The 12,059-nt window shown below is 54.3% G+C and overlaps 1 protein-coding gene across 17 annotated transcripts in view; it reads right to left on the bottom strand.

The window, feature by feature from the left end:
* TRRAP (transformation/transcription domain associated protein) overlaps window positions 1-12,059 on the bottom strand; it is a 120,044-nt gene that overhangs the window by 42,770 nt on the left and 65,215 nt on the right. For all 17 annotated transcript variants that reach the window (XM_021086098.2, XM_021086103.2, XM_021086096.2 and 14 more), the window contains 8 exons: window positions 10,196-10,462; window positions 8,615-8,821; window positions 7,293-7,451; window positions 7,053-7,187; window positions 5,876-5,986; window positions 4,491-4,637; window positions 2,280-2,493; window positions 1,400-1,525 (listed from right to left, as the gene is read on the bottom strand). In XM_021086098.2, coding sequence (XP_020941757.1) covers window positions 1,400-1,525; window positions 2,280-2,493; window positions 4,491-4,637; window positions 5,876-5,986; window positions 7,053-7,187; window positions 7,293-7,451; window positions 8,615-8,821; window positions 10,196-10,462 — 1,366 coding nt within the window. The remainder of the gene's footprint in view (window positions 1-1,399; window positions 1,526-2,279; window positions 2,494-4,490; window positions 4,638-5,875; window positions 5,987-7,052; window positions 7,188-7,292; window positions 7,452-8,614; window positions 8,822-10,195; window positions 10,463-12,059) is intronic.

The following is a 12,059-nucleotide window of genomic DNA, read 5'->3' as shown; positions in this document are numbered from 1 at the left end:
ATAAGGGGTATTTATTTGCCATTTACAGCAGTGTCATCCCAGATGTGAACAACTCCAGGCTCGCTCTGTTAGAAGGTGGATTCTCAGTAGAGCAGGGGACGTGTGACCAGTCTGGGCGCAGGACCCCGATGAGGATAAACACGGGGGCGTCCCCTGGCCCATCCGGGCTGCTGTGCTGTCCTCTACTGAGCAGAGGTCAGGAACCCGGGCTGGCTCTCCAGGCCTCGTGCTGAGGCTGCCCCTGGCCTGCTGCCCTCGGAGACAGCAAGCTCACCGAGCTGGGCTCACCATGGTAACTAAGTTCACCTGGCTCCCGAATTGCAGAGCAAGTAGCAAGAGCTTGAAGAGTAGGAAATGAGAAAATAACGTATTTCATCTGTAAACTTATATACAAGTGTTTGCACAACAAGCACTATTTGTTTCGTGTTTACAAACGTGTATAGAAAAACACACACACCAAAATGCTTAGAGTGATTATTACTAGAGAGGTTTATACGTATTTTTCTCCTTCATTTATATTTGCAAAGTTTTCTTTTTTTCTTTTTTGCTTTTTTTAGGACCGCACCTACAGCATTTGGAGGTTCCCAGGCTAGGGGTTGAATCGGAGCTGCAGCTGCCAGCTACACAACAGCCACAGCAATACCCGATCCGAGCTGTGTCTGAGACCTACACCACAGCTCACAACAACACAGCAACACTGGATCCTTAACCCACTGAGGCCAGGGATCAAACCCGCGTCCTCATGGATACGAGTCTGATTCATTACTGTTAAGCCATGATGGGAACTCCAATGTTTTTCAAAGTTTTTTGCAATGAACATGAAACAAAGGAGAAAAACCTTTCAGGGTTGACACCCCAAAGCCTGATCCTACACGTTGGGGTGAGTGTCACTAAAAGCACAGGAAGCAGCTACACATTTGGCTCCTGGGGACGCGTATGCCAATGTCATCCGGTTGCCCGAATTACCAGAGAAACCAGCTGGGTTTCAGCTGGGGCAGCCAGAGGCCCACCAAGTAGACAGGGACTAGCGCCGGTCTGGTGAGCAGCTTGCTGGCCAGCGCACACGCTGCGAAAGGCAGCAATTCTGCACACTTGTGTCTGCTACAGCAGCACCCGCGTTTAGGGTAAAACTCTGTCAGCAGGATCCGCGCAACACGGGACAACTGCCCTCATAACCACATCCCGCATCTGAGGTTGAGGCAGGAGCAACGGCTGGGGTTGGCAGGGTGGAGTAAGGGCCAGTCACCTCCAAGACCGCAGGGAACCGTGGCCCTGTGTGTGCCAGGCCACCGGCAGACATTTGAACCATGCGTCGGCTGGAAGCCCCGCCTGATGCCGGTGAGCAGAGAGGTGGGTGCCAGGCTGAACCGCTGCTGGGAAAACCACGGCAGACACTCACCAAAGAGCTGGGAGGGGTTGGCGTTGGTGGCCTTCTCGTAGTTGGTGAGGCCTTCATAGATGACCTTTCCCACCGCCGCGTAGAGGCACTCCAGCTCCTCGTATTTGGAGGCCACGCTCGACGTACCTGAAAACAGAGCGGAGCCTGGGCTCTGCCACCTGGCTGTGGGCCGTCGCCTCTCCTCGGGCCAGCAGGAGAGCTCTGCCTGCCTGCGACCTGCGGGGACTGGCACGAGCACCTCTCCCACCGCAGGGTGTGGGTCCCACTCTCTGGAGCGTGGCGACTGCCTTCCACCCCGCCGAGCCTCACAGAACACACTCTAAATGCAGCTCTTTGACTGATGGGTTGGTTTGCTTTTTAGGACTGCAGGCGCGGCACATGCAGGTTCCCAGGCTAGGGGCCAATGGGAGCTGCAGCTGCCAGCCTACACCACAGCCACGGCAACTCTCAGTGGGCTAAGCCCTCCTTAACCCACTGAGCAAGGCAGGGATAGAACCTGCATCTTCATGAACACTAGTAGGGTTCATTTCCGCTGAGCCATAATGGGAACTGCCTGTTCTTTCTAATACGCCCCAGCTATGTGTCGCCTGTTCAACATCTGAGAAAATACTCCAATGTAACTTCCTTTTAATACCTCAAGAAAACGGCACTGAGGGCTGCTGAGAAACCGCATCTCCAAAGGAGACAAAAAACGTCATGCAAAGAGTGCTGCGGTTATGTTTTTACGTCAACTTTTTAAAAAGACAGTTGGAAGGTGCGAGGAAAAGGGAGCTAACGAGACGCTCAGTCCCGTCACCGGAGGACGAGCAGTCCTGAGTCACAAGCCGTGTGTCCGCCCGCCCCCCGCAGAGAGCAAAGCACCAGGGCAAAAGTCGCGTACTTGGCTCTGTTGGGAAAATACTCATGAGGCGAGAGAGGAGGCTGTGCACGGCTCGCAACACTTTGGTGTTTCCGCACGTCATGCAGGCCGCGATCCCACGCTGCAGGGGTTTGAAGCTGCTCAGGATGGCTGGAGACTGGAGGACAGTGAGCAAGAAGCTCAGCACCTCCAGCCCCGTGCAAATGTTCCCATAGTTGACTTGATTAGGCTGCTCCTGGAATGGAGAACAGAGGCCACACACGGGTGAGATTGACGTGCAGTCAACTGTAGAAACATCTTAATCAAGAGAATTAAAACCACGGGCCGTGAAGCAAGCACCTGGAAGTAAAATTAAAAAAAACACTGAAGGGGAGTTCCCGTTGTGGCGCAGTGGTTAACGAATCCGACTAGGAACCATGAGGTTGAGGGTTCAGTCCCTGCCCTTGCTCAGTGGGTTAAGGATCCAGTGTTGCCCTGAGCTGCGGTGTAGGTTGCAGACGCGGCTCGGATCCTGCGCTGTTGTGGCTCTGACATAGGCCGACGGCCACAACTCCGACTGGACCCCTAGCCTGGGAACCTCCATATGCCGCAGGAGCGGCCCAAGAAATGGCAGAAAGACAAAAAAACAAACAAAAACAAACCACTGAAGGAGTTCCCTTCGCGGCACAGCAGAAATGGATCCTACTAGGAATCACGAGGTTGCAGGTTCGATCCCTGGCCTCGCTCAGTGGGTTAAGGATCTGGCATTGCCGTGAGCTGTGGTGGAGGCCGGCAGCTACAGCTCTGATTGGACCCCTAGACTGGGAACCTCCCTATGATGTGGGCGCGGCCCTAAAAAAACCAAAAAACCCACTGAAGAATGAACACATCAGACATATAAACATTCACCATGTTTTATGAATATAGTAGTAGGATTTCATAGTGTTCCTTTTAATAAAATGGCTTTATTTAGTCAAACTTCCTTTTAAAAACTCATGGAAAGTATTAATAGTCAACATTAAATACTACTAAAATTCTGAAAATCACTCATGTCTGGTTTAAAAAAGGCAATTATTGCAATGAACTTTGCTTTTCTCCTCTCATGGTTTTAGTGAAAACTTAAAACATCCTCCCCAAGGACTCGTCTGCAGATGCGCTGCGTGCACACGCTGAGCTGGGGGGCAGGAGCTTCCACGTCCTGCAGATTACGGGGAAAGGCAGGGAGTCACATGAGCCTAACATACTGCGCTCTGAAAAAACGTCAGCCGATGAACTGGCTGAGCTCACTTCAACTGCGACCGTATTTCACAGGAAAATAATGCGACCTTTCAAAGAGAAAAAGAGGAAAAAAAATCTGCAGATGATCCAGAAATTAAGCATTAAGCCAGAATCAAAGCCAAGTGCTGCAACCTAAAGGGGCCTATTACCACTATTCTTGTAACACAGGCAACCTTTACAACATTTCGAACAACTCAAGCAACAGTGCTCATCCCTGGAGCACAAAACAACACACGCTTAGAAGAGATCTTACAGTCCTGAGACTGAAAGCCTTCACATCTCATCACAGAACCAGACAAACTCGACAGTGTCCCAGTAATGAAATGGGTCGGGCAGGAGGAAAGCTGCTGCGACCTCCAGAAAAGGATAGGACTGTGGTTTTTACAGAAGCCGAAACAAAACACCCACCATATAATAAGCATCGGGGGCTGTCTCTTATTACCTGACGATACAGCGCAATGCCCACGATTCAATCTGTTTTAAAAATTAAAGTTTATTTTAAAGGTTGTTGCCTAAGTCAATTAAAAATGTCTACTCCACGCCAGCAGGGAGGTCAGTTTAACAAATGAGTCTGTGCAAGGCAAGAGAACTATTCTGTTTCCACACTCCCACTGTTTGGGGCTGGAGGTGAGAGCTCCAGTGTTGTTTTGTTTTTGTCTTTTTGCCATTTCTAGGGCTGCTCCCGCGGCACATGGAGGTTCCCGGGCTGGGGGTCTAATAGAAGCCGTAGCTGCTGGCCTACGCCAGAGCCACAGCCACGCGGGATCCGAGCCGCGGCTTCGACCTACACCACAGCTCATGGCAATGCCGGATCCTTAACCCACTGAGCCATGACGGGAACTCCGAGAGCTCAAGTTTTACACCGCTTTCTGTGGTTATCAGCTAGCAGCCAGGAGAGCAGGTGGAGGGGGTCCTAACTGCCACGAGCATGGACACGGGGTGGCCGCCCGCCCGTCCCAAGGGCCTCGCACCCACCACGCTCATCAGCAGCTTGTCGAACCACTGCAGTTTAAGCTCCGACTTGGACCACATGTCTGGTCTCAAGGCCGTCTTCAGGAGAGTCACGCAGCGGCGGGACAGCACCTCCCCAGGAGACCCCGCAGTGTTGGTGTTGTCGTTGACCTGGAAATTCAGTCACAGTCAAGCCCGTGGTTCCGGGCACGTGTGCCCACAGTGCCCCTCGCCCACCCGCCCGCCCCAGCGTGCCACCTCACGGCCACCTCCTTTCCCACCTGACTTAACGCAGCCGTCTCTGCTGCCCCTGGGACCCCCCTTCTCCCTCGTGGTGGGTTAGTGGTGATTTGTACTCATTTGTGCGATTCATCGACCAGCGTCAGGAGGCCCCGGAGAGCAGAGCCAGAGCGCCTCCCCCCGGGGCCTCCCCGGCTGTGGCCAGCCAGGGGCAGCACACAAAGGGACCGTTTTCAGGACCTGGAAGGCCCTCGGTACTGACGCGAGATATACTACTTTAATAATTATAAAAACTACTTTGTAAAGAAAATGTCATTTACAGTATTTTTTTTTTTTGAAACATAAAAATGGAAAGTGTCAGGATTCCTTGGAGGCCTAAGGGGCTAAGGATTCAGCATCACATGGCTATGATTCAGGTTTGATCCCTGGCCCAGGAACTTTTGCATGCCATGGGCGCAGCCATGAAAAGTTCCAGAAATTAATTCCCAACAATTCCATGAAAGTGTATTATCGATATGAATAGTAAATAAGTGCGAGTTATAAAAACAAAACCATGACTAAATCTTGTCCACAGTTCGTGTAGCTTAGATCAGTCCCAACACCTTTATGACAATGCTAACGCCAAAGGCAATTTGCCCAAGATCCCTGAAGTGCCATGTTTCAACAACACCAGCATGCTATTAATTATAAAATGTACCGTTATCTTATCACTGTTGAAAAAAAAAATCTTTTTAAAAATCCTACTGTAAGACAGGCAAATTTCAGAAATATTAGCATGTTAGGAGCAAATGGAGGAGTTCCCACTGGGGCACAGTGGGCGAAAACTCCGGCAAAGCGGCCTGAGTTGCTGTGGAGGCATGGGTTTGATCTCTGACAAGCTCAGTGGCTTCAAGGATCCAGCACTGTTGCACCTATGGTGGTGACTGCAGCTGCGACTCAGATTTAATCCCTGGCCTGGGAACTTCCATATGCTGTGGGTGCAGTCATAGAATTTTTAAAAAAGAAAGAAAAGGAAACAAACGGAATTTGGTATGAAAGGAACAAAGCTAGCTCTCAGACCTTGATTTGTCTATTTCTTTTTTGATAAACTGTGGTCGTCAAAGCCACTGGCGTCTACCAGCAGCTTTCCTTCCGAAGGATCCCTGACCTACGACAGGCAGATACGACACCTGACAGGCCACTCGGATGAGGAAGTTCACCACGGTATCCGTGTGCTGCTTGTCAATGGGCTTGGCGAGCAGGGAGTCCGCACCCGGCAGAGACTGGCTCCGTCCAAACACCTGAGCACAGAGGGGAGCTCTCAGCAGCGCCCCCTCCCCAGGGCACGCCGCCCCTCCCCAAGGCAAACCCCCCCTCCCCAAGGCAAACCCCTTCTGGGCAGGGGGGACACCACAGGCAAGTGTGGTCTCCCAGGAGTCGGGGGCTCAAGACAAAGGGAAGCAGGAGCAGGAAGGGCGGGGCAACACGAGGCAGAGAGGAAGCGGGCCCTGAGCAGGGGACACTGCTCCAGGAGGAGAGACCAGAGCCGCCAAGGCCTGCGGGAGTGCAGAGCCAAGCGTTTCCAGCGCGGAGGGGAGGCCCACGTGGCTGCAGCCTGAGCACTCGGTGCAGGACAGCAAGGCCATCACAGGGCTCAGAGGCACAGTCAAGGCCAAGGCAGGGCTTGGGGAGGGCGAGGACAGTCTGACTCAACTCCTTTTATTTTCAAAGGATCATGATATGCCAGAAGTTAGGGAAACAAAAGAAGTCACATAGCCTTCGCCCAGCATCCCCAGCCTAAACTCTGAAAAGAAAGTGAACCACGGAGTCAAGGGGCTAAAAGCGGAAGGGGCGAGAGGACCCAGAGCTGCTTTCACAGGTCCAGGCGAGCAACGGCGGGGGCGGACCCTGACGGCAGGGAGGAGAGGAGGGGGTGCAGGGAGGGGAGAAGGCAGGGGATGTTTGTAGCTGGGAGGACAGCCCTAGACCAGACACATGTAGAGAGGTAAATGGACAAACCGCAGATGGGGCCGGCTCTCTCTTCCAAGCACAGGGTGGACATAGGAGCACAGGCAGTGGAAGAACTGGGAGGGCTGGCGGGGTGGAGGTTCCACCCCAGGCCCTCGAACAAGGGAGGACACACCACGGGCACGTGTTCTCAATCACAATTCAACTCCAAGGGGAGCAGGGCCGAGTGAGTGAGGTGGCGGGGTCGCCAGCTGTGGGCGCAGCCTCTGCAGCTGGCTCGCTGGCACGGCTCGAGCACTCAGCCCATGTGCCAAATTTGTGGGAGAAGTGGCCAAACTTGCACAAGGAAGCACAGAACCTGTGCAAGCAGGCTCCGAGGTGTGTGCGTGGGGCTCTTACTGCGCTGATGGCGCCTGTCGCCGTCCGGAAGCGTTTCACCTCCTGTGCAGAGTCCACAGACAGACCTCTTTTGATGGAAGACGAGACAGAATTGACTCCTTCTCCACTTGAATTTGGGTCCATATCTGAGTCCGGCTTAAAAACACACAAATCCGCTTGACTTTACCGACTGGTTTCCAGGGAGGAGGAGGAGGAGGAACAGAGGCAGGGATGACGGGGGTGGGGGGCCAGCACCCCTACCTGCTGGTCCTTGATCCTCTGCAGCTCCCACTTGATGACGACCTCAGACAGGTCCACGGCCAGCCGCCTCTGCTCGATGGTGACACTGGGCGTGAAGCCCAGCCTCTGCATGGCACTGACCATGTGCTGCACCAGGTGGTGCCGCACGGGGTAGTACACCTGCCGGCGGGGGGCTGGGGTCAGCCAGGGACGCTGCACACGCCCCGGCACATGCACGCACACGCACACCCTGTCTCAGCCCCCACACGCACGACCCAACCTCCTGCTCAAGATTTCTCAACTGTAACTTGAGCCAGGAAATGCCCACCACCTTCTGGATCCGAGTCTACCCCCCTCTCCCCCAGCGAGTCCTGACATGAGAGCCTTTTTTTAGGGCCGTCTTCAGAAGACACTGCAACACCGACTGCTCTGTAGGTAGGCAGGTGTGATGTGTATCAAACTTTAGACCTGATGAAACAAGGAGCTTTCGCCTCAATCCTCTCTCCAAAATCTACCAGAAATATTCACATATGAAAAGTCCAACAAAGTGGTGACTTGGTTACAGGGCAGGAGGTGCCAGTAACTCCTTCCAGCCAAGTTAACCAAGTCCAGAGTTAATGCTGACACCTCCCACATAAAAGAACAACTCATCTGTATTCACGGACAAACAAGCACAGCCAACGGGCGCTAGGGCGCCCATCCTCGAAAAAACGGAAAATCCATATAATTTTTCAGTCAGCCCTCTGTACCCACGGTTCCACATCCATGGATTCCATGAATTGCAGCTGTACTGATACAGCAGCATGGATTCACTGCAAAGCATCTGCAGGAGTTCCCGTCGTGGCTCAGCGGCAACGAACCCGACTATCCATGAGAACACAGGATCAATCTAGCTTCACACAGAGGGTTAAGGATCCTACTGAGCTGTGGTATAGGTCACAGACGCAGCTCAGATCCCACACCGCTGTGGCTGAGGTGCAGACCGATGGCTACAGCTCTGATTCGACCCCTAGAGCCTGGGAACTTCCATATGCCTCAGGTGCAGCCCTAAAAAAGAAAAAAAAAAAAAAACTGCAGACAAGTGGACCCACACAGTTCAAACCCCTGTGGCACAAGAGGTCAACTGTACCTTCAAGAAAAATGCAACATCAGAAAGCAGCACAGACCTGGGACACAGTCTCTCAACTACAGCCATTTCCAGGTCAACAAGTCTATACACACATGCTGATCAATGGATCAGAAACACCTTGACCGGCGAAAATGAAAGACGGGCAAAACCTCAAAGCAAAGGCCTGAAAACGTACTTGCTCTGAAGCCCTGCACCCTAACCAGCCCTCACACACCTTAAAATGCTGCACGATCAAATGCAGGATGTGCACCAGCTGGGGCACCGTGTGCCCCTCCTCCACGATGATCTTCCTCGTCCAGTGCGTCAGCATCTGGTGCCCGTCCTCCATCCGGGCGGGCACGGCCGGGGTCAAAATGGCCATGGCCTGCCGGACAATGGCTCGAGCTTCCATTGCATGGGCCTTGAGCAGACTGTGAAAGACCTAAGAGAGGGCAGAAATTCCCACCATCACCTAGAACCAGGGCATGGGAGCGCTGCAGAACAATTCCTAGAAAGTTCCTTGGGGCTTCTGTATTAGGAAACAACACCGTTACTTCCTCTCTCATTACGTTTTGATCGAGTACATTCACGCTTGTGTTTTCTGAGCACCTACTATGCGCCGGTGGTAGATGAGGATGCAGCACACGCAGCAGAGTGAGACCCAGCTCCCCCGCCTAACAAGCAGGAAGTCAGCTGAGGGACACAGATGGTTCCACTCCAGCCCCAGGGTGGCAAGAGGAGTGAGAGGAGCCGCCCTCTTAGAAGCACTCCTGCCACAGGTCAGGAGGAGGAAGAGGAGGCCTGATGTAAGCGAGGTCCTGGGGACCTGGACCAGCCGACTGGAACTGAAGGTGGTGCCGAGGGGGAAGGGGACAGAGGTGCTGGGAACAGGCCTTGCCCGAGCCTGCATGCTGGGAACAATGACAGGGGGTCATAGGTGGCCCTGGGGTCTCTGGTTCCCAAGAGGAAGTGGTCAGAGGAAACAACCAAGAGGGACTCACAGGACAGGGCAGGACCACCAGCTACCAGGGGCTTGATGGACAGACAGGCCGCGTGCTCACGTGCATGACAGCACCTGATTCGCACACAGGGACAGAAACCACCTCCACCAGGGCCACGCCCCTCACGCGTGCAAGCAACGCAACTCTCGCTGGGGCTGCTGGACAACAAAGCCTAACCCACGGGGAGACAGAACGGGCACTTGAGATCATCGACCCAGAGCGGGGCCAGGAGGTGAGGGTTCAAAAGGGCCTGTTGTCTGCCTCCAGCTAAGGAGCGGCCTGGGGCCCTGGACCAAAACAGGTCGTGCAGCGCATGGGGGCGGGGGGGGGGGGGGAAACGACATGGGGGACGCTGTACTGTTTCAGAAGCAAGGCTGCAGAGGAAGGAGTGGGGACAGCAGGACGAGGGGAAGAAGGGTGAGAATGCGTCCCCGTGGGAGGCGTCAGTCAGGGAAGGACGCAGGGAGGAGCGCTTCCCAACATGCCGGGAAGTGGAGTCCCCGTTGTGGCTCAGTGGTTAACGAACCCGACTAGCATCCGTGAGGACTCAGGTTTGATCCCTGGCCTCGCTCAGTGGGCTGAGGATCCAGCGTTGCTGTGGCTGTGGTGTAGGCTGGTGGCTATAGCTCTGATTCGACCCCTAGCCTGAGAACCTCCACATGCCGTGGATGTGGCCCTAAAAAAGACCAAAAAATAAATAAATAAAAAGTACAATGTGCTGGGAAGAGACAACTGCCAGGGAAGGCGAGGCTGCGTGACCGCGGGAGCCGTGGACACGTGATGCCGGGCGGACAGGAGGCAGCCCCGCCAGGTACCTGCAGGACAATTTTCTTGTGTATGGCGAACTTGGCGATGATGTGGGCCAGGAGCAAGTGTCCGCTGTACTTGCAGGCGGGGTCCACGCAGGCCTTGGAGAGCAGGCAGGGCCACGCGAAGGTCATGAGGCGGCGCAGCTTGCTGTTGCGGTTCTTGTTGTTGTCGTGGATGTGGTGGGGGGCGTGCTCCACCAGCAGCGTGGCGCACTGCAGCAGGTAGATGCGCAGCGAGTCCAGCATGTCCGCCTGCTTCTCGGGGTCCAGGACCTGCCGGAGGCGAGCACAAAGGATGCTTTCTGGCTTGGACCGTGTTTTCTATCTCCCCAGGGTCTGAGGCCAAGGCCAAACCTTACCACGCACGCACAGTGCCCAGTTTACAAGGATGGCGTCAAGGATGTCACGCCAGTTTTCCTTTATTAAAAGAGATTAGAATCACGACATTTACTTTCACGTTGAGAAAGAGGGCAGGCTTAGAAGTCACAGTGCAGTGGGCAAAGGGGCTGGAGGGAGAAAAGGCAGAGCTGCTCTTCAGTGCAAGTGCAAGGTGATTTAGCAAGGAATCCCTTAATTTCCAAATAATTGAGATTTTTTTTTCCTAGTCAACTATTAATTAACTTGTCCTTATTTTTTAGTACTATAATCAGAATATGTTACCTACAGAAAAATCTCTATTTACAAAAAAAATTACCATGTTCTATGTACTAAGTGTAGACTCTTACATGTGTCTTGGGGATGTAAGTGAAAACCGTACACCCCGAGGAATGCTCCTGACGCCTCTATGGAGCCAAGCACCCTGAGCGAAGGCTTCCTTCAGCAAGACCCCAGCCGCCGTCCATCTGTCAGAAGACCGCGCGGCTGCAGGCTTCCACCACTGCTGCATGAGCATCAGGGGAGGGTCCCTAGAGCCCAAGTCCTCTCTCCCCAGGATTTGCTGCTTCCCAGAAGCCCCTCCCAAGCCTCCAGGCCACCCGCCGCCTCAGACACTCGAAATCCCAACTCGCCCCCTGCGCCTGGTCGGCAGCCTCTGATCCAGAGGACACAGCCTGGAGGGAGGGGGCGGGATCTGGGTCACCGTCTCCCCCAGGTGCCCAGAGAAAGGCAAACGTCAGCGTGTGGAGCACAAGTAACTCCTCAGGCTCAGCTCTCACTCCCTCGGGACGGAGGGAGTGGGGTCAAAACCACAGAAGGAGGCCCGTCGTAAGGGACAAAGGCCCCGTGAGGCCCAGCCACCCGCTGACGGTATCGGCGCTGCCTCTGCTTGGACCCCAGGGAGAGCAGTGAGGAAACCACTGTGTCCTTCTCGCGGGCAGCACGCTGCCCACCAGGAACACCCCCGGCCCGGGCACCCTACCGACCACCTCAAGGCCAACACAGCACCTGCCGGTGAAGTCCCACGGCCCACTGCCGAGCGTGGTCAAGGCACATGGCAGGAAAGCGGGTGCAGGTGCTTCTCACGAGGCGCTTGACCCCATAAACCTCACTGGTGCAAACTGCAAACACTACTGCCAAGAGAGCCCGAAGCTGATTTCAGACACCCTACTGCCACGACGGCTCTCGAACTTGGCAGCAGCAATCAGACCCAGACCGCTGTCCTCACTGGCTTTTAGAAGGTTCTCTGGCAAAGCTACAGATGGAAACGGACTGTGACAACGCTACTGACCAGCAGCAAGGGCCAACTGTGACATCTGAATTCTCACTGAGGTATGCTCCGTTTTTCACTCGCATCTACTGAGGTGGGAAAGCTCATTCAGTCCGCAGGGAGGCTGCCTCAACAAGCTCACTAGTGAGAGTCAGAGTGCGCCGCTACGAATTCACACAATCGTGACACACACAGGCCTTCGGGAAATAAGCTTCCCCCCCCATG

This window comes from Sus scrofa, chromosome 3 (genome assembly GCF_054392235.1).
Source record: "Sus scrofa isolate SSC_HxYL_T2T_F1_AM1 chromosome 3, Sscrofa_HxYL_maternal_Yorkshire_Landrace_v2.0, whole genome shotgun sequence".
Lineage (NCBI taxonomy): Eukaryota > Metazoa > Chordata > Mammalia > Artiodactyla > Suidae > Sus > Sus scrofa.
This window is presented reverse-complemented; position numbering and strand designations above follow the sequence as displayed.